We start from the raw sequence: 25,592 nt of genomic DNA on the forward strand, positions 1-25,592 counted from the left end.
TTATCATCTCCTGATAAAATAAGGAGCATACTCTCCTACTCCTCATTTCTTTCATTCTTGTCTTTCTCTTTTCTGCTTTATGATGCTTTTTGTATGCTTCAGTGTTATTCATGCAATGAGCTGAAGTTTGTATTATCCTCATAAGATTGCCAAGTTTTCAAGCTTCAAACTAAGTCTATGATATTTTGCCAGCCTTGTTAGTCTGAAGCGGGGTCGATTCCCGCCCAGGATGAACTTTATCCTAAACAGATAAGGTTTGCTCTTGGAACGGCTGGCTTTCTCCTAACAGTCCTAACCTGCCATCCTTCTCTCTTCGCTTTGGGGACGATAAGACCTCAGCAGTTACAGTTCCCTCTGTCAAATCTCCTAAAAAAGCAAGTCTGTAATACAATATTCATTGTGGATAATAGATCTCTATTTATACAGACGTTCTCTCTGTCAGAAGTAGTCATAACACTCATAATAGTTACAGTCTATTGAACAAAATACTTGCATTCCTCCTTGCTATACACCAGGGGTCCCCAAACTGAGGGCCGTGAAGACAAGTCAGGGAGGGGCGATTTTTTCTGGTAATTCTTGGTTGGAAAAAAAAAAAAAAAATCTCATCCGATGTACCACCTTTTAACCATCCTTTTTCCTTAATCTTCTAAGGAAAGGAATGCAATTGGCTGAAATTTTCAGTGGTCAACTTTTAGTGCCAAACGACTTTTTAGCAAAATTTGAGATCCTTAGTTTTTCATAGCCGCATAGCGCATTCTTACAATGTATGAGAGATTTTAGTCTTTCTTATCCTATACATACTGGACTCCGCACACAGGAATTTCGTCAGAAAAGACCCCCCATTTATACAATATATGTAATAGAAGGGGGCATGGTACACAAACGTTCTGAGAACCCCTGCTCTATTCTGCCATGACGTACTAAGACCGGTTCTGAGAACTAATCAGAAGTAGTCATAACACTCATAATAGTTACAGTCTATTGAACAAAATACTTGCATTCCTCCTTGCTATAGTCCAGGGGTCCCCAAACTGAGGGCCGTGAAGACAAGTCAGGGAGGGGCGATTTTTTTTCTGGTAATTCTTGGTTGAAAAAAAAAAAAATCTCATCCGAAGTACCACCTTTTTACCATCCTTTTTCCTTAACCTTCTAAGGAAAGGAATGTAATTGGCTGAAATTTTCAATGGTCAACTTTGAGTGCCAAAGGACTTTTTAGCAAAATTTGAGATCCTTAAGTTTTTCATAGTCGCAAAGCGCATTCTTACAATGTAGGAGAGATTTTAGTCTTTCTTTGAAGGGGACATGGGGTGCAATAGTCCTACATACTGGACTCCGCACACAGGAATTTCGTCAGAAAAGACCATGCACCATTTATACAATGTAATGTAATAGAAGGGGGCATGGTACACAAACGTTCTGAGAACCCCTGCTCTATTCTGCCATGACGTACTAAGACCGGTTCTGAGAACTGAATTTTATGACAGCTTCAGTAGTCATCATCGAACTTCCATCGATCTTGGTTAGTTTCCACATCAATCTATGACAACCTGTCAGAGCTTTATTGTCTTTGTGGTAACCTAAAGTCATTTCCAATACATACCAATGTATGGGTAGGATATCGTATAACTGGAAGTTCAATGAACTCTAGAACTTACAAAAGGGGCCTCTACGAGGGCTGAAAACGAACTAGCACATTTCCTTTAAGAAAACCTAAAAACTCTAAAAAGCGGATTTGTGGAACATTTTCTTGTCAAACTTATTCAAAATAGGACAAATTGTTAGTTAGCTTTTTTTTCAAGAGGTTGGAGCTAGCTGTAACTGCTAAGGTCTTATCGTCCCGAAAGCGAAGAGAGAAGGATGACAGGATAGGAGAAAGCCAGCCGTTCCGAGAACGAACCTTATCTGTTTAGGATAAAATTTGCCCCGGTCGGGAATCGAACCCGCGACCTAGCGCTTACAAGGCAGACGCTCAATTATAGGCTGGCGTAGAATACTTAGGTAGGTATTCTATTCCCTTTTTACCTCGCTTTTTCTCGAGGGGGAAATGCGCCTAACATGGGCCCCCCTCACCCGTTTGTGTCTCCTGCGTTTCTTCCTTCTTCTCTGTCGTTCCCGGAACTCCCTGTAAATCCCCCTCCACCCCCCTACCCCATCTTGTCTACTGTTACGCATGAATTTGTTTTTTAATTTCCTGCTCCTAATTATTTATTATATTCTTGTATGTTCCTTGTGTGAGTTGTGTGTATACGCACTCGTGTAAGTATTCAGTATTTTATCAATATGCAGTATTCTAACTGGCTTCTCCCGGCCCCACTCAAGCTGGGATTTAGTTAATTTGAGGAATGTAGCGGTTCTTGTAAGTGCTAGTCCGCGGGTTCAATTCTCGCCCGGGGCTGATAATATCCCAAAGAGATAAGGTTCGTTCTCGGAACGACTAGCTTTTTCCTATCCCGTCTTCCGTCTCTCTTCGTTTTCGGGACGATAAGTCGTCGGAAGTTACAGTTCCCTCTATCAAACGTCTTTTTAACTTTCCAAAGTTGATTACAATTTCATTTCGCCCCTTTCTATTCTTTTCTTTTTTATTGCAATTGCATGTTGTACTGGATAACTGGACAGTAATGTTACAAGACAGCTGATCACGCCATCCACCACTAAGTATCTACATGAATAGCTATAGCGTCTAATAACTACCGAGACATTGAAACCGGTTGTCATCAGCAGAACAAGAAACGACCTTGCCATAATGAGAGAGACGAACACAATGCGACAGTGTTTTCTAGGTACTTAATACAGTGTTGCTATTTACTTAGCTATACAATACAGGCAAGCTATATGGAGTATATGGCAACCATGTTAAAAACAACTTTACTACCAATGTACCTAGTACCTACTGATTGGAAAACACAATGCAACAGTGTTTTCTAGGTACTTATAGAGTGTTGCTATTTACTTAGCTACAATACAGGCAAGCTATATGGAGTATATGGCAACCATGTTAAAAACAACTTTACTACCAATGTACCTAGTACCTACTGATTGGAAATTGGATCAGGAACGGTATGGGCGAAATAGATTTAGAAATTTAATTTATTTTTTCTTGGTTTTAAAATTCTTAAAATATCTTACCTACATATCTTAGCTGATGTGGTAATTTGGTATAAAAGTTGTACGATTTTCCCACTTTTGATGAAATTTGGTAGATGACATTTTTAACACCCAAAGAAAATTTTCTCATTAGAATTCGGTTCCAATAGTGCCCCTATCTGTCTTCTAAGTGACTTCTACAAAGTACAGACTAACTGAACCAATGTTTCTCCCTTTCTCTCATCCCCTGGTCACCTCAATAAACTCATTTTCAGCACAATACGAGTAGGACATTTCAGCAGAATTCCAGTATACAATAGTCGGCATCGGCACAGGAGTTATTCAGCCTCTGATCATTAAGACAAGTTAACATTTGTATTGTTTTAATTGTTCTCTGACGTTCCTCCTATAGAAATCATACCAGTAATGAACCTCAGACAGAACAAACTCTTCTTTGTTCGGGTTGTTCATTATTCTCTTCGACATAGAATGAACAACATCAGATCAGATAGATGTATAAAATGAACAACATCTATTTTCTGTCGATCAGTTGTACAATGTACGACTGTACATACTACATACTACCTATACATTTATACATACAATAATTGTACAATTTTACATACCTACCAACTTTATTTAATGGATATTTTAACAACACCGCCGCACAGGTGAAAATAAAATTACTAACCATTCAAGTTAGCTTGCCTTGTAAGCGCTAGGTCGCGGGTTCGATCCCCGGCGGCGATCGAATACAGAATGTTTCGGTCACGAAAGAAGGGAATCAGAATGGCTGATTTTCTGATGTATTGATACACTCGGTATACACAGGACGCGGTGTGTTTTACCGTTAATTGGAAAGACGTCGAATTACTTCAATGAAAAAAAAAAGTATAAAATCCATATATGTATAAAACCAGCTATTGTGCATATGAAACACAAATCACGGGATATTTACCTTGCCTTCCTACCTATTGTGTTTATTACAAGTTTATAGAAAAATACAGAGTGTTTTAAGAAGTAAAACTGTGAGTCACACGACTTTTTTTCTTTCTTTTACCTACACCCTGTAATTCGACACCTATGCCTTACTTAAATTAAACAACACTGGTATTGTTTCGTTTTTACTTTGTTGAGACTAAAAAGTCTCTTTAACTGAGTACAAAAAAAATCATGCTTTGTTTAGGATTTGAACCCACGCTCTCTTGGTTACCAGACGAGCGCCTTTACTGCTAAGCTATCAACTTACATGCATTTTACATCCAAGCCTATCCAAGAACGGAAAACTTTGGTTAGAAAATGTCCGCCCTGACCGACATTCGAACCCAGCACTTCCAGGTTGAGAGTCAGTGCTCTTGACCGCTCGGCCACAGAGGTGGACATACCTAACCGTTAAATTGTGGCCATAAATTCCCAATCCCTTTTTCGCCTGCCTGAGTAAGAAGTTTTTTAATTTATTATTAAATTTTCCACTGTCCCATCCCATTCTGTCCCGTATATCGTCCCATCTCGTCCCATTTCTCCATAGGATGGTATCGGCTTTTAATAATCAGTTTTTCTCTCTAATAAATAAGCACCATCCCATTCTGTCCCGTATATCGTCCCATCTCGTCCCATTTCTCCATAGGATGGTATCGGCTTTTAATAATCAGTTTGCCTCTCCAACAAATTACCAATAACGGTATTACAAGGGCCCTTAGTTCTATATTGAAAGGAAAAAGGTTTCTGTAAAAATATTACGTAATATTAATATATGTATAAAGGTATAGGTAAATAAGTAATTAAAGTAGGTATGTATAAAAGGGTTAGGTAAATAATTTACCTAAATATTAATATGTATAAAGGTTCTGTAAATAATGTTTGTAAATATTAATATGAAAGCCAAAGGCTCATGCACCTGATGTGAAAGAGAAAGGTAGAGGACGAATTAAGTGTTCTGTTTTGTACCTTGCTGGTCTTTCCTGCTGCTGGTAGTAGGAAAGGAGGGAAAATTAGTGTTCCCTTGTGTACTTACCTCTTGGCTGGTGGTAAGGAAATTTCATGTCCTTAACCAACACTAAGTGAATACCCACAACCAGTAGGTACGCCATTACCCCAGCTGTAGGCCCCTACTTATCAAATTCTTGAACAATGTCGAGGATAAAGTTTCAGCGCTCGGCTGGGATTGAACCAACACCCTCCTGATTACCAGGCGATCGTCTTGACCACTACACCAACAAAGGAGCACCCGTTCTCTGTTATCTTAAGGCTTTTTAGCATATATTTTTCATAATTATTATCGAATCCTTGTTAGATGTGTTTTGTGTTCATTTTGCTCAAGACAAGACTACCTATAGACTAGGGATCCGAAAGAACCGAAGAAAAAGATCCAATCTATTCTCATCGAACCCCCGTCCTCCAGAGTACAAGTCTCTATTATTCACACTAAGCTCCGCGTGATAATGGAACCCTTGTTAGATTGTTTTGTGTTCATTTTTCTCAAGACAAGACTACCTATAGACTATTAGGGATCCGAAGGAAACCAATAAAAAGATCCAATCTATTCTCATCGAACCCCCGTCCTCCAGAGTACAAGTCTCTATTATTCACCACTAAGCTCCGCGTGATAATATTGCAACACTGCGGTCACTCCCACCCAGACTCAAATTTATGATTCCCTCAGGACTCGTTAATATTCCTCCCTTTTCTATCCTTTTCTCTTCCTTCTCCTTTCTCTCCCTCCCTAGCTATTCTTCTGCCTGCACTTCCTTTTTATCCTCTCCTCGTCCTTTCTCTCTACATCCTCTCTTCTCTTTTCCTCTTTCTAACCCCTTTACTATCCTTTCTCTTTCTTTCCTTTTCTGTCCCTCTTCCCTCCCTTTACTATCCTTATTCTCCCTTTCTTATTCTTTACTTCCCTTTCCTCTTCTCATTTCTGATCCCTTTCCTATCCTTTCTCTCCTTTTCTGTCCCTCTTCCCTCCCTTTACTATCCTTATTCTCCCTTTCTTATCCTTTACTTCCCTTTCCTCTTCCTCTCCTTTCTGATCCCTTTCCTATCCTTTCTCTCCTTTTCTGTCCCTCTTCCCTCCCTTTACTATCCTTATTCTCCCTTTCTTATCCTTTACTTCCCTTCCCTTTCCTCTTCTTCTCCTTTCTGATCCCTTTCCTATCCTTTCTCTCCTTTTCTGTCCCTCTTCCCTCCCTTTACTATCCTTATTCTCCTTTTCTTATCCTTTACTTCCCTTCCCTTTCCTCTTCTTCTCCTTTCTGATCCCTTTCCTATCCTTTTCTGTCCCTCTTCCCTCCCTTTACTATCCTTATTCTCCCTTTCTTATCCTTTACTTCCCTTCCCTTTCCTCTTCTTCTCCTTTCCTATCCTTTCTCTCCTTTTCTGTCCCTCTTCCCTCCCTTTACTATCCTTATTCTCCCTTTCTTATCCTTTACTTCCCTTCCCTTTCCTCTTCTTCTCCTTTCTGATCCCTTTCCTATCCTTTCTTTTTCTCTCCCTTTCTCTGCCTCCACTTCCTTCCTATTATTCTCTCTTCTTCTCGTCTTTTCTATTCCTTAGGACTATTTGATAACTCCCCTCTCTTCCCTTTTCCTCACTCCTTTGCATCTATTCTGCCTGCACATCCTTTTCATTCCCTCCTCTTCTCGTCCTTTCCATTTTTTAGGACTATTTAATAACTGCCTTCTCTCGTTCTCTCCCTCCTTCTTTCCTTCTCGCCCTCTTCTCTCAATCCTTCCTCTCTTCTGAGCTCTATTAACTCTCCCTTTTCTCCTTTTCTTTCTCTCCCATTTCTCTCCCATTTCTTTCTCTCCTTCTCCTACCTCCTCTTCGTCAATTCTATGTCCTCTCTTAGAGAAATTCTATGTCCTCTCTTAGAGAAAGCTCTTTTCCATTAATCGAGACTATTTAATTTCCTCTTACTCTCTCTCCCCTTCTCTTTCTCCCTTCCCTCCATCTCTCCCTCCCTCATTTTCACTATCCCTTGCCTCTCTCCTCTTCTTTCACTTCCTCTCCCCACTTTGTCTATCTCTCTCTCTCCTTCTCTTCCTCCACTTTCTCTCACCCCCTTCCCTTTGGCTTGAGTTGGGTGTTGTCCCTTATTATATTTAACATTATGTGCTCTGTCTTCCTCTCTCAAATGAGACATGAGGGAGAGAGAGAGAGAGAAAGAGGTGGGGGGGGGGGTAGAGGATGTGTTTTTTAATGGAATGAGAGGCATGTGAGATTGTGTCCTCTCTCTCTCTCCCTCTCCCTACCCCCGTCTCTCTCCTCCCCCCTCTCTCTCTCGCTTTAATTCTCTTCCGGGAAAGCTCTCTTTGGCCTCTGCACGAAATATGTTCATAATTTTCTGTAAATTATAACAGAAAGGAAAGAAAGAAGAGAGGGAGGGAGACTTAAATGAAGTAATATTGAAGTAAGTGGGTAACTGGACTGTACTATAGTGTTAGTCCCGTAAGTATAAATTTAAAGCTAATATCAACCTGTGTACATGTAGCTGTGAAATCTCGAAAAAGGTGAAAATCAAAATCTTAAATGAGAAGCAAAATGTTCAACTCAATTAAATTGACTTTCATTTCGAAAAGTGACAGCAACATATACGTGTTTTAGGTGCGTGTGTTTTGGCTATCAACTGCTTACCTAAGTCCCCCTAACCTAATAGGGACCTTGTTTAACTTCCCACACAGTAAGTACCTATACTTATTCTGTATACTAACCTCCAAACTTTGCCTTTCTTCTGATTTCAGGTAAGTGAATCTGAACACACCTCATGAACATTTCAACTGGCTTGAGTTGGGTGTTGTCCCTTATTATATTTAACATTATGTGCTCTGTCTTCCTCCCTCAAATGAGACAGGAAAGGGAGAGAGAGAAAAAGGGAGGAAGAGGATGTGTTTTTAATGGAATGAGAGCCATGTGAGATTGTGTCCTCTCTCTCTCTCTCTCCCTCCCTCTCTCTCTCGCTCTAATTCTCTTCCGGGAAAGCTCTCGTTGGCCTTTGCACGAAATATGTTCATAATTTTCTGTAAATTATAACAGAAAGGAAAGAAAGAAGCGAGGGAGGGAGAGAGAGGGTGACTTAAATGAAGTAATATTGAAGTAAGTGGGTAACTGGACTGTACAGACTGTACTATAGTTAGTCCCGGCGTAAGTATAAATTTAAAGCTAATATCAACCTGTGTACATGTTGCTGTGAAATCTCGAAAAAGGTGAAAATCAAAATCTTAAATGACAAGCAAAATGTTCAACTCAATTAAATTTTCTCTCATTTCGAAAAGTGACAGCAGCATATACGTGTTTTAGGTGCGTGTGTTTTGGCTATCAACTGCTTACTTAGTCCCCCTAACCTTGTTTAACTTCCCACACAGTACCTACTACTTATTCTGTATACTAACCTCCAAACTTTGCCTTTCTTCTGATTTCAGGTAAGTGAATCTGAACACACCTCATGAACATTTCAACTATGCACAGCAACATATGCATGTCCGAGTAGATGAAATTTTCAATTCTCACAGCAACATACATATAAATGTATGTATCTCCGAATAACCAGGTAAAAATTTCAACCATCGATTTTGGAAAGGTGATTGTCTGATTAGATGAACTTTTCAATTCTCACAGCAACATACATATAAATGTATGTATCTCCGAATAACCAGGTAAAAATTTCAACCATCGATTTTGGAAAGGTGAGGAGGTGCTTTGAGTTGAGACTCCTTGATTCGCAAGTCGATTTGAAGTGGGTAAGCAAGAGGTTCATTTCTCTCACTGTTTTGTCGAATTTGAAACGCCTTCTCAGACCTAAATGAACAACGCTTTCAAGTGGCTTAATTAGGTTTGTAAGTATTTTGACTTTTTCGACTGAAATACGATTTCACCTTACTTTGTAAAAAAAAAAAAAAAAAAAAAAAAAAAAAAAAGGGGTCTTCATAATTCTTGCTAGTAAATAACACTAGCTACAACTTTTTGCATTCCACATTCACAAATTCACCTTACGTTCTTTGTTTACCAAGAAATTTAAGTTGTGCCTCGTCAGCTCATTTTGATACTGTTAGCCACAAAGGTCAGTTCATTTCCATACCATGTACTAACACTTTTTGATTACAAAGGTCGTCACACTTTTACCCCCTATGTTCTTGCTAGTAAATAACACTAGCTACAACTTTTGGCATTCCACACTCAGAAACTCACCTTACGTTCTTTGTTTACCAAGAAATTTAAGTTGTGCCTCGTCAGCTCATTTGGATACTGTTAGCCACAAAGGTCAGTTCATTTCCATACCATGTACTAACACTTTTTGATTACAAAGGTCGTCACACTTTTACCCCCCGGGTTCGAACCCCGCCCTTCTTTCCCTTATCATTTCATAGTAAAACTCAAAGTTGTGGAATCTGTGAACCCTACGAGACTGTGGGCCCGGGAATTCTGAGTAAAATACACGGTAAATTAGTGCTTCTCAAACTGTGGGCCGCAAGATTTGGAGTTTTTTTTTCAAGAGAAAGATCACAAAACTGTGATGAGACAAAGACTGCAGGCTAAATTTAAGAAAAGAAGAAGAAGAAGAAGAAGAAGAAGAAGAATATTAATATGGGAGCCAAAGGCTCATGCACCTGATGTGAAAGAGAAAGGTAGAGGACGAATTAAGTGTTCTGTTTTGTTCCTTGCTAGTCTTTCTTGCTTGCTGGTATTGGGAAAGGAGGGAAAATTAGTGTTCCCTTGTGTACTTACCTCTTTGCTGGTGGTAAGGAAATTTCATGTCCTTAACTAACACTAACACTCATATTTATGAACAAAATGCTGGCTCTTAAGTTCGTGCTAAGCATAGTCTCAAGGCATTTGATTGGTCAATTTTGACTTGAGACTGATCTAAGAACGATCATTCTTGTTCATAAATACGAGTGTAAGTAAATACTCACAACCAGTAAGTACGCCATCACCCCAGCGGTAGTAATGAAAAAAAAAAAAGTATAAAATCCATATAAGTACCTATAAAACCGGCTATTGTGAATTGTGATCATATGAAACACAAATCACGGGATATTTACCTTGCCTTCCTACCTATTGTGTTTATTACAAGTTTATAGAAAAATACAGAGTGTTTCAAGAAGTAAAACTGTGAGTCACACGACATTCTTCTTTCTTTTACACCCTGTAATTCGACATATGTACCTACCTATGCCTTACTTAAATTAAACAACACTGGTATTGTTTCGTTTTTACTTACTCGAGACTAAAAAGTCTCTTTAACTGAGTACAAAAAAAAAAATCATGCTTTGTTTAGGATTTGAACCCACGCTCTCTTGGTTACCAGACAAGCGCCTTTACTGCTAAGCTATCAACTTACATGCATTTTACATCCAAGCCTATCCAAGAACGGAAAACTTTGGTTAGAAAATGTCCGCCCTGACCGACATTCGAACCCAGCACTTCCAGGTTGAGAGTCAGTGCTCTTGACCGCTCGGCCACAGAGGTGGACATACCTAACCGTTAAATTGTGGCCATAAATTCCCAATCCCTTTTTCGCCTGCCTGAGTAAGAAGTTTTTTAATTTATTATTAAATTTTCCACTGTCCCATCCCATTCTGTCCCGTATATCGTCCCATCTCGTCCCATTTCTCCATAGGATGGTATCGGCTTTTAATAATCAGTTTTTCTCTCTAATAAATTACCAATAACGGTATTACAAGGGCCCTTAGTTCTATATTGAAAGGAAAAAGGTTTATGTAAAAATATTACGTAATATTAATATGTATAAAGGTATAGGTAAATAAGTAATTAAAGTAGGTATGTATAGAGTTTTATGCAAATAATGTAAGTATTAGTATGTATAAAAGGGTTAGGTAAATAATTTACCTAAATATTAATATGTATAAAGGTTCTGTAAATAATGTTTGTAAATATTAATATGAGGGAAAGATTGGATTATTGAAAAGCGTGCCGCGGTGGCGACAATTTTGGGAAGCGCTGCGGTAGATGCATACCTAATATTTTGTTTGTTTCTGTTTTTTATCGTTATTTATTTATTTTAATTATTTCGTTTACGGGGAGAGACGGTTATCAGTTGAGTTTTCTCCCGAGAGAGGGCGAGACGAACGTGCGATGTAAATTTGGACTCTGTTGAACGAACGAAGCGAGCCTGGTAAGTCCTAGGTCGCCTGTTCGATTCCCGTCCGTAGTGACTTTTATCATATAATTATCATAAACAGATATGGTTTGTCCTCAGAATGGCTGACCTCGCTTATCCTGTCCTCCTCTCATCGATTTCGCTGAATACGGGACCCCTTTTGTTGCAGTTTCCTCTATCAATCTCTCTCTCTCACTCACTCTCTCTCTCTCACGCTCTCTCTCACTCACTCTTTCTCACTCTCTCTCTCTCTCTCACTCTCTCTCACTCTCTCTCACTCTCTCTCTCTCACTCTCTCTCACTCTCTCTCTCACTCTCTCTCTCTTTCTTTCTCTCTCTCTCTTTCTCTCTCTCTTTCTCTCTCTCTCTCTCTCACTCTCTCCCAGCGGTAGGCCCCTACTTATATCAAATTCTTGAACAATGATGTCGAGGATAAAGTTTCAGCGCTCGGCTGGGATTGATCTCACGGCCTCCTGATTACCAGGCGAGCGTCTTGACCACTACACCAACAAAGGAGCACCCGTTCTCTGTTATCTTAAGGCTTTTTATATATTTTTCATAAGTATTATCGAATCCTTGTTAGATGTGTTTTGTGTTCATTTTGCTCAAGACAAGACTACCTATAGACTAGGGATCGGAAAGAACCGAAGAAAACGATCCAATCTATTCTCATCGAACCCCCGTCCTCCAGAGTACAAGTCTCTATTATTCACACTAAGCTCCGCGTGATAATGGAATCCTTGTTAGAAGTGTTTTGTGTTCATTTTATTTAAAACAAGACGACCTAGACTAGGGATCCGAAGGAAACCAATAAAAAGATCCAATCTATTCTCATCGATCCCCCGTCCTCCAGAGTACAAGTCTCTATTATTGACCACTAAGCTCCGCGTGATAATATTGCAACACTGCGGTCACTCCCACCCAGATCCAAATTTATGATTCCCTCAGGACTCGTTAATATTCCTCCCTTTTCCCTCCCTTTACTATCCTTTTCTCTTCCTTCTCCTTTCTCTCCCTCCCTAGCTATTCTTCTGCCTGCACTTCCTTTTTATCCTCTCCTCGTCCTTTCTCTCTACATCCTCTCTTCTCTTTTCCTCTTTCTAACCCCTGTACTATCCTTTCTCTTCGTTTTTGTCCCTCTTCCCTCCCTTTACTATCCTTATTCTCCCTTTCTTATCCTTTACTTCCCTTCCCTTTCCTCTTCTTCTCCTTTCTAACCCTCACTCTCTCTCTCACTCTCTCTCACTCTCACTCTCACTCTCACTCTCTCACTCTCACTCTCACTCTCACTCTCACTCTCACTCTCTTCTTACTCTCTCTCACTCTCACTCTCACTCTCACTCTCTCACTCTCACTCTCACTCTCACTCTCACTCTCACTCTCTCTCTCTCTCTCACTCTCTCTCACTCTCACTCTCACTCTCTCTCTCTCTCTCTCACTCACTCACTCACTCACTCACTCTCACTCTCTCTCTTCGAAACAAAAAGAGAGAGAAAAATAGGACGAACGAAGAGTTTCCAGAAGGGGAGAATTTTCAACATTTTTTTTTTTTAGGCTTTAATGGCAGGATTCTCACACTGTGAGCTCTTCCACCCAACCAAAATAATGATATCTGGACTGCCACTGAGGCATGCCACTTTTGCCGACCAATACGAATCTCGACTATATTATCAGCATATTATATTAATTAATATATCACTCCGTACTCTCACATATGCTGCCCCCAGACCATATTCCATATACTCTTTATCTTTGACCGTCCTTGTTGCTCCCAAGGAAACTATTTGGACTTGTGGCGTATTCATTTACTTCAAGTTTGTTGAAACTAGAGATGTGTGAAGAGTGAGCGAGTTAAAAAGAACTACTCTTTTTAGTGAAGTACTCGGTCACTGAATCAAATCTCAACTCCCTATACAATGTATATGCATGTATGCCGTAAGTAACATGTCTTAGGATCTGTGGCTGATTCAGTGAGTAGTTCAATGAAAACAGTAGTTCTTTTTATATGGTTTTTACTGAACTAGAGATCTATCTTGTTTGGGTCAAATCTTTTGACTAGCTTTTGAGCCACTTGTATTGGTACGATTGATTTAAAATTTTGGCTCAGTTATGTATCTTTTTGATCACTCAGCATTCACTCTTAATACATCTGTAGATCAGGAAAAATCCGGGGGAAAATAGCTTTCAAAATTCTGCGTATGAGAAAACCCCTGTTATGTATTCAGCATGGAGTGGAAGGGACAAGCCTGGGCAAATGATAAGCATTTATGCAACGTGAAAAAAACAGACCAGAGGCCATTTTACCCCTCCTAGTACTGATAATTTTACCCCCCTCCTGCCCTACTACTGTTTACTGATAACAACTGATAAGGCAGCTTTAGCTGGAAACGTTTCTAGTAAAGTTCAAGTAGTGATTTTGTAACGTGATTGGCTTTACTTCCCTTCCCTTTCCTCTTCTTCTCCTTTCCTATCCTTTCTCTCCTTTTCTGTCCCTCTTCCCTCCTTTTACTATCCTTATTCTCCCTTTCTTATCCTTTACTTCCCTTCCCTTTCCTCTTCTTCTCCTTTCTGATCCCTTTCCTATCCTTTTTTCGACCTCTTTTGAGATAGCTATTAAGAATTAAGAGGTTTCATTTTCGGACTTGGCTGCCGTTAAGGTATTTGTGTAAATGAATGCGTAGTTTTCTTTCAACAATTTATTGAATTTTCTTCAATTTGTGAATTTAAGTTGTAGAGATGAACGACCGTGTAAAGCTACTTGAAAATAGGAAAAATAGTGACTTTGAAAACTAATAATAGTAATTTTTGTAGAGACTATTAATTTGGGAGGACCCATCCTTTCCTATCCTTTCTCTCCGTTTATGTCCCTCTTCCCTCCCTTTACTATCCTTATTCTCCCTTTCTTATTCTTTACTTCCCTTCCCTTTCCTCTTCTTCTCCTTTCTGATCCCTTTCCTATCCTTTCTCTCCGTTTCTGTCCCTCTTCCCTTCCTTTACTATCCTTATTCTCTCTTTCTTATCCTTTACTTCCCTTTCCTCTTCTTCTCCTTTCTAATCCCTTTCCTATCCTTTCTCTCCTTTTCTGTCCCTCTTCCCTCCCTTTACTATCCTTATTCTCTCTTTCTTATCCTTTACTTCCCTTTCCTCTTCTTCTCCTTTCTAATCCCTTTCCTATCCTTTCTCTCCTTTTCTGTCCCTCTTCCCTCCTTTTACTATCCTTATTCTCTCTTTCTTATCCTTTACTTCCCTTTCCTCTTCTTCTCCTTTCTAATCCCTTTCCTATCCTTTCTCTCCTTTTCTGTCCCTCTTCCCTCCCTTTACTATCCTTACTCTCCCTTTCTTATCCTTTACTTCCCTTCCCTTTCCTCTTCTTCTCCTTTCTAACCCCTGTACTATCCTTTCTCTCCTTTTCTGTCCCTCTTCCCTCCCTTTACTATCCTTACTCTCCCTTTCTTATCCTTTACTTCCCTTCCCTTTCCTCTTCTTCTCCTTTCTAATCCCTTTCCTATCCTTTCTCTCCTTTTCTGTCCCTCTTCCCTCCTTTTACTATCCTTATTCTCTCTTTCTTATCCTTTACTTCCCTTCCCTTTCCTCTTCTTCTCCTTTCTGATCCCTTTCCTATCCTTTCTCTCCTTTTCTGTCCCTCTTCCTTCGTCTGCTGCGGAATTTTTAGTGTTCTCTTGGTACATACATACGTTTCTAGTTTTGCGTTGTAGATGTGTATAAAAAAGAAAATAAGTGTTCTTGTGAGTGAAATTTTCCCCATTTCCGGGCCATTGTAATTTTTTTCGACCTCTTTTGGATTAGCTATTTTAAAAGAGGATTAATTTCCGGAGTTGGTAGCCGTTCAGGTATTTGTGTAAATGTACTTAAACATTAATTACAAATAAATATTATTCTATTCTTTTCGTCTTCTATTCTATTTGTGTAAATAAATGCGTAGTTTTCTTTGAACTCTTGAATTTTCTTCAATTTGTGAATTTAAGTTGTAGGGATGAACGACCGTGTAAAGCTGTAAAGCTACTTGAAAATAGGAAAAATAGTGACTTTGAAAACTAATAATAGTAATTTTTGTAGAGACTATTAATTTGGGAGGACCCAGGAAAGGAGCTTCAGAAGAGGGGAAATTTCGAAAGGAAAATGGAAAATACAAATACAACTCTGGTAGTGAAAGCAACTCAAGGGATGCATTGTAACTCTTGTCTCTCTCAAACTGTTGCCAAGATTTCCTTTGGAATGGCTTTCCAATAGGCGCTATCAAGCTATAATACTTTGTTAGATTTCCTAAATGGGGTTAGGAACTCTCAGGCCATGCTTTGTCCTTTGGATTTTCTAAAGGGTTTACCATTCCAATTGTCTTTCAGTTTCTTAGCCCTCTGCCTTTTTGATTATGAAACACCTTTGCTCTAACTTTCTAACCTTATCTAACTTTCTAGTGCGCTAGTTTTGTAAACTACTTATTATGTACTTTTTTCGTTAATACCTATTTTTAAACAGTAATTTGATGCATTTTAACCTTGTACGTAGAGACAAATTGTTCAAGAATTTGAATTTGTTTAATGGTTTCATCAATTGTCAAGATGTCTTGTGCTAATAAAATTAACTACTAATAAAAGTGACTACTAACTTTTTTTAACTCGAACGATCAGTTCCCCTTTTTTGCCCATCATCGAACTCTGGAGCGTAAAGTGAAACTTTGAAAACCTTCTGGGGTTTGAATGGAAGGATTTTAGATTGCCACCGCCAGAATGTACACAGCTTCTGAATACTTCGTCGGTGAGGATGCAATCCACTTTCAATACTCCCCAACACTTCCTCCAGGTAATATTCCAGTGTTTTTTTATTATTTTAAAATTATTGAATCCAAATATAACATGCAAACCTATCCCACATTTAAGAGGATGCAATAAAACTAGAGTTTATAAAACAGAATCGTAATGCTCTCGCTTTTATCCGCAAAATATCCAGCTCATAAAAAATCCTTTGAGCTGAACAAGGAACTAGTTTGCCCCCCAATACTGCATTGGTCTGCATCAGCATTTTGAAAAGTTATCTTTTGAAAAACTTCAGCAAATCCTGGGAATTCAGAGCTTTCATGTCTTATTTCTTCCAATTTATCATCAAAGGCAGCTTCACTTCTCACGTCACTTTCTTCGATTTTGTCCTGTAATTCAGTGAAATTGGGATGTCTACTTTTGTCATCAACATTGTCTTTACTTTGCAGCGTTTTCATGGCAACTTCGGCTGTTTCAACTTTCATGTCTTATTTCTTCCAATTTATCATCAAAGGCAGCTTCACTTCTCACGTCACTTTCTTCTATTTTGTACTGTAATTCAGTGAAATTGGGATGTCTACTTATGTCATCAACATTGTCTTTACTTTGCAGCGTTTTCATGGCAACTTCGGCTGTTTCAAGTGGAGCTATAGAATCATCATTGTTTTTCAAGTCTTTCTGATCATTGACATTTTCTGCAGTTTGTAGTTTACATGGTTCTTCATTTTTCTTTTCCAAATCTGGATTTACTTTTCTGACAAACCGTTCTACAAACTTGACGTTCACTATGTGTCTGACTTTCTCGGCATATTCATTGAGCTGGTCTATTTCCCCTCGGACATATCTGGTTGTGTTGATGAGCTTTGCCATTTCTCTATCGTTTCTAGAAGACCTTTGGTATGATTGTTCAGACATGGAAATGATTAGTTTCTCTGTTGCTTTCTTTACAATCTCGCTGAGTGTTTTTTGTTTGTGCAATAGGTTCACTGTGGATAGTCCGGTGTTGTAGTAGGCGATTTGCATGTGAAGTTTCTCCTTGGACAGCTCGTTTTGTAGCGTTTTCAGTTTAGCTTTGACAATCCCGTGTGTATCTTCGTCAATTGCCTTGGCTATTTCGTTGAGTTCTTGGTTCATGAGTATGAGTTGTTCTTTGATGTCACGAGCTTCTTTCTCGACAACTGCCAGTTGGTCTGCCCCCATTTTCATATCTGTGAGGATTTTTTGGCAGTCTTCTTTCCATTGATGATACTGGTTGATGACTTCTTTTGGTACAGTGAGGACGTCATCTAGTTTAGCTCTTGTGCGACCCCACGGCCAAAACTTTAGGAACATATTCCAAAGAGATTGGAACATTTGTCCACACGAGTGCAGTTTTCACATTACCTCTTGTACTTGGACCGAGGAAAAACTACCATTATAGACTTTACAATATCCCGCTGCTTTGTGGGAGAGAAGATATGTTATTATGATTTGAGTCAGGACGAGGAACTGTTTGAAGGAGAAGGAGACTATCAGTTCGATATGTATCGGATGATGAGGAAGCAGTGTCAGTGAGTAACTTTTTATTACTTTCTATTAGCAATATGTATAAGGACCTATACAAGGTGGGAAATGAGAAAGTATTGCAATCGGTCCAAAATTTCAAAATTGGGAAATGAGTGGAAAAATATCCTTTTAGGGTCCCCTGATTTAGAAAGTTTCATCAATTTGGAAAGTTCTTTTTTTTTAAAGCTAAAAAATAATATGATAAAATTGTTTAGAAATAACTACGTTTTTAAGTTAGGAACGTGGAATCGTGGAATGAAATGTTTTCCATAAATAATGGTTAAAAAAGAGGGATGTTAGGTCATGTATTGGTGCACAATTTGAGCTACATACCTATAGATAATAATGTCAAACTCTTTTGACTTGGCGGGGCGGAACGCTACCGCGCTCCTTAATAAATGGCCTAATGGTCAATGATCCCGACATTTGCAACATACATACATATTGGCATTACGAACCATATTATTCATATCATCTTCATTTATCCCGTCCTCAGAAACAACTGGCAGAATTTCACTCCCAAGAACAACGCTCTTGACATTGATGGCTTGATTGAATCCTCACAGCTTCTTGACGTTGATGGCTTGATTGAATCCTCATAGCTTCTTGACGTTGGTGGCTTGACTCCTCTACCAGACGACAAATAATTCACAGGAACACTTGAGTTCAACACCTGCACCTTCTTCTCAGCATCCTCCACAGACCATTATCCGTTCAGGACAAAATCCGCCCCTGGCGGGAAACGAACCCGCGGCCTAACGCTTACAAAGCAGACGCACTACCAACCAAGCTAACTAGGCTGGCTCAATCAATCAAAACACGAAGTATTTGTAGTAAAGCATAGAGCTTTTTCACAACTTTTGTAGTCTCCTTTACTGTAATTCTGCCAGCCTAGTTATCTTGGTTGGTAGCGTGTCTGCATTGGAAGCGCTAGGTCGCGGGTTCGATTCCCGCCCGGGGCCGAACTTTATCCTAAACAGTAAAGTTGCAATCTCCCAACGGCTAGTTTTCTCCTCTTCGGTCATTGATTTTGGGACAATAAGACCTCTTTTTTACCAGCCTAGTTAGCTTAGTTGGTAGTGCGTCTGCCTTGAAGGCGCCAGGCCGCGGGTTCGGATTTTATCCTGCTAGGATAATGTTCGTTCTCGGAACGGCTGGCTTTCTGGCTTTCTCCTATCCTGTCTTCCTTCTCTCTTCGATTTCGGGACGATAAGACCATAGCAGTTACAGCTCCCTCTGTAATGATTCGACTTAGGTCCAGCCCAGCTTTCTATGTACAAAACCACAGATCTTGATAGCTTTTCTTCATTCTATGTACAATGTACATACAAACATTTGTCTACACGAGTGCAGTTTTCACATTACCTCTTGTACTTGGACCGAGGAAAAAAGATCAATTCCAAACTTTTGAAGGCATTCTGGGATTATTGTGCAGTTTTCACATTACCTCTTGTACTTGGACCGAGGAAAAAAGATCAATTCCAAACTTTTGAAGGCATTCTGGGATTATTGACACTCGAAATTAAAACGATCATTGGTAAAATAAATTCACTTGCTGCTGATAACGTTACGGTAAAATCTAATGAGAGCCAGCAGCACGAATGATTGAAATTAAAACGATCATTGGTAAAATAAAATCACTTGCTGCTGATAACGTTACGGTAAAATCTAATGAGAGCCAGCAGCACGAATGATTCGATTTAGGTCCAGCCCAGCTTTCTATGTACAAAACTACAGATCTTGATAGCTTTTCTTCATTCTATGTACAATGTACATATGTACATAGATTTTATATGTCTTTTTCCTACACTTTTCGCTTTTGGTAGGTTCATTTTTTTTTGTTCTCTAGATCTCTTGTGTCAGGTGGTATCTTCTTCAAGTTAAATTGAACTGTACCCCGAAATGTGTAGATTTTATATGTCTTTTTCTTACACTTTTCGCTTTTGGTAGGTTCATTGTTTTTTTGTTCTCTAGATCTCTTGTGTCAGGTGGTATCTTCTTCAAGTTAAATTGAACTCTACCCCGAAATGTGGCACGCGTCCTATTTTTTCCTGATAAGAAGAATAATGGGGGCTAACCACCAGACAAATCTTGAGCAACATTAATCTCAAGAGAAATACAGAGAAAACTTTTATTCTCTTCTTTTTTCCTCTTTATTTATGTTTTATTCTTTTTTAAATCCTTGAAAGTTGGTAAATTTATTTTTGTCACATTTTACGGAAAGATTGGATTATTAAAAAGCGTGCCGCGGTTGCGACAATTTTGGGAAGCGCTACCGTAAATGCATACCTAATATTTTGTTTGTTTCTGTTTTTTATCGTTGTTTATTTATTTATTTTAATTATTTCGTTTACGGGGAGAGGCGGTTATCAGTTGAGTTTTCTTCCGAGAGAGGGCGAGACGAACGTGTGATGTAAATTTGGACTCCATTGAACGAACGAAGCGAGCCTTGTAAGTCCTAGGTCGCCTGTTCGATTCGCGCCCGTGGCAAATTTGATATCATAACAACTGTAATTTAACGAAGAAAAGTTCAAAGATAGAACATGATTTGTTCACAGTCGACCCATTTCTGGAACGACTTAAGATTTGATGATGAAACTGATATGTACGGTATATGTTCTCAGAACGATTGGCTTTCTCTTATCCTATCTTCGATTTCGGGACCTTCTTTGTCGTAGTTTTCTCTATCAAACTCTCTCTCTCTCTCTCTCCCTCTCCCTCTCTCCCTCCCCCTCCCTCTCTCTCCTAAATTTCTGTTATTTCTTAGCCTGTGTTTGTTTCGCCAACGCCAAAAACACCAACAGTAGAGAAATTTAAGGAAACTTACTTAAATTTCTGTTAAAATAAATGTACCATATTCAATTCTCTCTCTCTCTCCCTCCCTCCCTCTCCCTCCCTCTAAAAGCAAAATACTGATATCTGGTCTGCCCCTGAGGTATTCCGCATTTATCGACCAATACGGATCTTGACTATATTATCAGCATATTAATTAATATATCACTCCGTACTCTCACATAATATGCTGCCTCCAGACCACACTCCATACTCTTTATCTTTGACCGCCCCTGTTACTTCCGAGGAAACTATTTGGACTTGTGGCGTATCCATTTACTTCAAGTTTGTTGAAAACTTGAAACTAGAGATGTGTAAAGAGTGAGCGAGTTAAAAAGAACTACTCTTTTTAGTGAACTACTCGGTCACTGAATCAAATCTCAACTCCCTATACAATGTATATGCATGTATGCAGTGAGTAACATGTCTTAGGATCTGGCTGACTGAGTGAGTAGTTCAATGAAAACAGTAGTTCTTTTTATATGGTTTTTACTGAACTAGAGATCTATCTTGTTTGGGTCAAATCTTTTGACTTTTTGACTAGCTTTTGAGCCACTTGTATTGGTCCGATTGATTTAAAATTTTCTCTTGATACATCTGTAGATCAGGAAAAATCCGGGGGAAAATAGCTTTCAAAATTCTGCGTAGGAGAAAACCCCTGTTTTGTATTCAGCATGGAGTGGAAGGGACAAGCCTGGGCAAATGATAAGCATTTATGCAACGTGAAAAAAACAGACCAGAGGCCTTGCCCTATACGACTGATAATTTTACCCCCCTCCTGCCCCACTACTGTTTACTGATAACAACTGATAAGGCAGCTTTAGCTGGAAACGTTTCTAGTAAAGTTCAAGTAGTGATTTTGTAACGTGATTGATTGGTTTTTTTTTTTTAGTCTGCTGCGGAATTTTTAGAGTTCTCTTGGCACATACGTTTGTAGTTTTGCGTTGTAGATGTGTATAAAAAAGAAAATAAGTGTTCTTGTGAGTGAAATTTTCCCCATTTCCGGGCCATTGTAATTTTTTTTTTGGTCAAAGGACTAAGGGAGCTTGTTTTGCCTTTCACATTTTGTGACCGCTTGTGACTTGTGAGTCGATTACCTACTTTTAAAGGTTCCATTCCACGTCACTATGATCGGATTACCACCTTTAAGAAATGTCTGGTTCATCATTCATCCATCTGTCTTTTGAACGTTTTTGGCTTATGAATTCACTCTCATGTACCCTGTTATTGTTCTGCCCATGTGTTCTGCCCATGTTCATATATAGATAAGAAAAAAATTCGTTCAATATTTTACCATGTGGAAATGTGTACTCAATTTTAACTCCACCAAAAGGTTCAGAATGGGTTAACAAAAGCACTTTTTATCTATCCGGAGCAGAAAAGTCGAAAAGAAAGTACAAAATAGTTCATAACTGTAAACTGTTTTTTTGCTTCTTCTTCTTCTTTTTCTTCTTCGTCTTCTTTTTTCTGCAAAACGCTTGAGTTAAGCTCGGGTTGTTCTCTTTCACGGACGCAAATAAAAAATCAAAATACTACCGCTTAGAAGAAGGAGAACTTCCAAACAATTAGTTCACCCTGTAATCGCTTATAGTTAGTCACGTTGGTAAATTGGTATACTGTACTATCATATTGGCACTGTATACTATTAGATATACAGTAGAACCTTGATTATTTCAACTAATTGGGACCGAGGGTAGTTGGAATAATTGAATTTCCATATAAAACAATGAAAAAGGGGAACATTTAGATACAAAAGAACAAAATGGTTAATGAATACCCTATCTTTAACTGATTTTGGGGTTGAAATAATAGAGAGTTGAAATATTGGAGGTTGAAGTAATCGAGGTTCTACTGTATTGGTACTATTCTGTGAGGTATACGAGAGGTAGTCACCAGTAGTTATCACGAGGAAAAGTGGAACGAATTTCACAGCCACTCTCCAGGTCCTCTTCAGTGCTCTCTAGGTGTGTCTGGTGTGTTTGAACTTCCTTCGTCGGGAAACTTGGGATCCAAAGAGACTCTCCGAGACACTCCGGGTCGAGAGTGACGCAAAACGCACAACACTATCTCTTTTAGGGGTTGGCTCCTGGTTGAATATTTACCCACCTACTGAGCTAATCACTAATCATAATCAAGCACGGATGAAGTAAAGAGGCGAGTGCTCAACTACTAAGAGTATTGTCCGAGACCAGAATTTGAGATCAAAGTTATGCTATTTGAATTCAGCAAGCTGAACAGTCCACACTGCCTCAACAAAATAACAACATAGATTCACCTCGTTCCTTGTCGATCGACGGCCGGTGGACACAGCTTCAGAGTGTGGCCATAACTATTAGAATAGAATAGATTATAATATACTGCCAGCCTTGCTTAAAAAAAAAAAAAAAAAATGTACGAAATTTAAGTATTTATTTCCATTTGTGAAGCAAGAAAATCATCGATAATTTTACGTTGGTTATGAAAATCATAAGCACGATTTCTTACGTCATGCCCAGCTCAGATTTATAAATATCTACAATCATTGTAGGTACCAAGTCCAATCCAAGTCCAATTTGTAACTGTTGGATTCTTTTTGTTGGATGATTGTTCTCATTTTTCACATCAACCGTTTCAGTCCTTTAAGGAATTTCGTTTATTTCGTCTTAAATTCCGGATTTTCCGCTAGAAAACCGATAATAAAGTGTCAAAAGTTGACTTTGCTTTTGGGAACGGAAACGATTCTGACGTCGGCATCGCGCCATCTTGAATTTTCTATGGTTTAGTATAGGCGCTATTACACCAAAAGAGGAGAAACGAGCTTCAGGAAAGAGGGGGAATTCTGAAAGGTAAATACAACTCTGGTAGTGAAAGCAACTCAAGGGGTGCATTGTAACTCTTCTCTCTCTCAAACTGTTGCCAAGATTTCCTTTGGAATGGCTTTCCAATAGGCGCTATCAAGCTATAATACTTCGTTAGATTTCCTAAATGGGGTTAGGAACTGTCAGGCCATGCTTTGTCCTTTGGATTTTCTAAAGGGTTTACCATTCCAATTGACTTTCAGTTCCCAATATTCTAGTGCCCTTTAAGTTTTGTGAACTACATATTATGTACTTTTCGTTAATACCTATTTTGAAACAGCAATTTGATGCATTTTAACCCCGTACGTAGACAAATTGTTCAAGAATTTGAATTTGTTTAATGGTTTTATCAATTGCCAAGACGTCTTGTGCTAATAAAATTAACTACTAAAAAACGGACTACTAACTTTTTTTTAACTCGAATGATCAGTCCCCTTTTTTGCCCATCATCGAACTCTGGAGCGTAAAGTGAAACTTTGAAAACCTTCTGGGGTTTGAATGGAAGGATTTTAGATTGCCACCTCCAGAATGTACACAGCTTCTGAATACTTCGTCGGTGAGGATGCAATCCACTTTCAATACTCCCCAACACTTCCTCCAGGTAATATTCCAGTGTTTTTTTATTATTTTAAAATTATTGAATCCAAATATAACATGCAAACCTATCCCACATTTAAGAGGATGCAATAAAACTAGAGTTTATAAAACAGAATCGTAATGCTCTCGCTTTTATCCGCAAAATATCCAGCTCATAAAAAATCCTTTGAGCTGAACAAGGAACTAGTTTGCCCCCCAAGGACGAGCTCTCTTGTTCCTCCTTTTTAGTCCGTCCTCCTTTTTTTTGTAAGTCAAATATGAAAATGCTTGAAAAACTACTGAAAAGAAGGAAGGGAAAAAATCCTTCTCGGCGTCCTTTTGTGAAAAAAAGTTGCAGGGAATCTGTGAGGAAGAGGGAAATCCTGTAAGAAATATTGTTCTCGGTATAACTGGAGGCGGCTGTGGTGTGGAAAATTCGACACTTTTCAAGTTGACTTGAAACGCCGGACTATGTGAGGAGGAAGCTACACGTCTTTGTAATACTTGAAAAAGAGAAAAAGTTGACTTTTCTTTTAAGTATGTGTGAAAAAACAACAACAACAACAACAACACCAAATTTGGTGTGACTAAAAACTTGATTTTTCAAGTTGACTTGACGAAGAACTTGATTTTTCAATGTGGCCCTGATGAAAAACTTGATTTTTCAAGTTGGCTTGACGAAAAACTTGATTTTTCAAGTTGACTTGAAAAACTTGATTTTTCAAGCTGGCCTGACGAAAAACTCAACTTTCCTTGATAAGTTGACCTGAGAAAAAACTCAACCTCTGAATGGCATCGATTGATTCGATTGCGCCCCGCGCCGCGTTTCAAAAAGGTCGCAACTTGCTTCCAGCAGAGAAACAGAAGAGGTATGAAGGGACGCAATTTATTTTTATTCTTAGTAAAGAGAGGAAAAGGCTTCTTTCTTTCTTATTCTTTTCTTGCTGTTTTTCTTTCTTCTTTCTCTTCTTCATCTTCATCATCATCTTCTTCTTCTTCTTTATCATCTTCTTCTGGCTGTTTCTGTGTTTTATGAGTAGGAAGCTACTTAATTTGCTCCCTCCCTCTCCCTTGTTCTCCCTCTCAGGGCTCTCTCCTTCTCTCCCCTAACGCTTTCTGTCAGGTTCTGGACGATGGGCAATGAGCGACTTCAATTGTCTGCCGCACCTGAGCTAGTTTTTGCTGTTTTCAAAGAGTTTTGATAGAGGGAACTTTAACTGCTAAGGTCTTGTCGTCCTGAAATCGATACGAGAAGGAAGACAGGATAGGAGAAAGCCAGCCGTTCCGAGAACGAACATTTATCCCTTCAAGATAAAATCCGGGCGGGAATCGAAACTGCGATCTAGCGCTTACAAGGCAGGCGCGCTACCGCGCTACCAACTAAGCTAATTAGGAAACTAGGCTGAATTGTGAAAGAAAAAAAAAAAAAAAAACAATACCAGACATGAGATGAGCTCACTGTATGTGTATATAATTTTTATGGAATGCACCTATGCATGTGATGCTTTCCTAGATAATTATGTATTATTCCAGGCTAGAGTAATAAAGTTATTAAAACCTAACGTATCACATGTCATTAGCTCAGGGCACCTGGAACGAAGATCAGGTATGCTCACGGTAAAGAATGCTTCACGAACTTAACGCTTTCTGTCAGGTTCTGGACGATGGGCAATGAGCGACTTCAATTGTCTGCCGCACCTGAGCTAGTTTTTGCTGTTTTCAAAGAGTTTTGATAGAGGGAACTTTAACTGCTAAGGTCTTGTCGTCCTGAAATCGATACGAGAAGGAAGACAGGATAGGAGAAAGCCAGCCGTTCCGAGAACGAACATT

General features: G+C 39.0%; 1 protein-coding gene and 1 long non-coding RNA gene across 5 annotated transcripts; one reads left to right on the plus strand and one right to left on the minus strand.

Annotated features, from left to right (window-relative positions):
• Nucleotides 1-13,786: 13,786 nt before the first annotated feature.
• On the plus strand, nucleotides 13,787-23,773 carry LOC113469942. 2 transcript variants are annotated; one of them, XR_003393202.1, is made up of 2 exons: nucleotides 13,787-13,854; nucleotides 23,390-23,773. It is a non-coding gene; the product is annotated as an uncharacterized LOC113469942 (long non-coding RNA). The 2 variants fall into 2 exon arrangements; XR_003393203.1 differs by lacking the exon at nucleotides 13,787-13,854 and adding an exon at nucleotides 14,844-14,943.
• LOC103515250 lies at nucleotides 15,825-19,118 on the minus strand. 3 transcript variants are annotated; one of them, XM_026828000.1, is made up of 3 exons: nucleotides 18,965-19,118; nucleotides 16,614-17,355; nucleotides 15,825-16,450 (listed from the first exon to the last, which is right to left on the minus strand). In XM_026828000.1, exons 2-3 carry the CDS (start codon nucleotides 17,323-17,325, stop codon nucleotides 16,167-16,169), a joined length of 996 nt encoding a protein of 331 aa, XP_026683801.1. In that variant the 5' UTR covers nucleotides 17,326-17,355; nucleotides 18,965-19,118; the 3' UTR covers nucleotides 15,825-16,166. The 3 variants fall into 3 exon arrangements, 2 of the variants coding, with proteins under 2 accessions (XP_026683801.1, XP_008478402.1); XM_008480180.3 differs by lacking the exon at nucleotides 18,965-19,118 and having other exon boundaries at nucleotides 16,614-17,374; XR_003393201.1 differs by lacking the exons at nucleotides 15,825-16,450; nucleotides 16,614-17,355 and adding an exon at nucleotides 18,851-18,882.
• Nucleotides 23,774-25,592: the final 1,819 nt, after the last annotated feature.

This window comes from Diaphorina citri, unplaced genomic scaffold (assembly GCF_000475195.1).
Source record: "Diaphorina citri unplaced genomic scaffold, Diaci psyllid genome assembly version 1.1 scaffold1305, whole genome shotgun sequence".
Taxonomy (NCBI): domain Eukaryota; kingdom Metazoa; phylum Arthropoda; class Insecta; order Hemiptera; family Psyllidae; genus Diaphorina; species Diaphorina citri.

What these genes read in the sequence shown, in the direction of transcription:
- LOC103515250 (XM_026828000.1), bottom strand. Translation starts at nt 17,325, where the DNA reads ATGTTCCAATCTCTTTGGAATATGTTCCTAAAGTTTTGGCCGTGGGGT. An exon ending in TGATGATTCTATAGCTCCAC is followed by an intron (nt 16,451 to 16,613) that starts TTGAAACAGCCG and finishes AAGACATGAAAG; the next exon opens with TTGAAACAGCCGAAGTTGCC.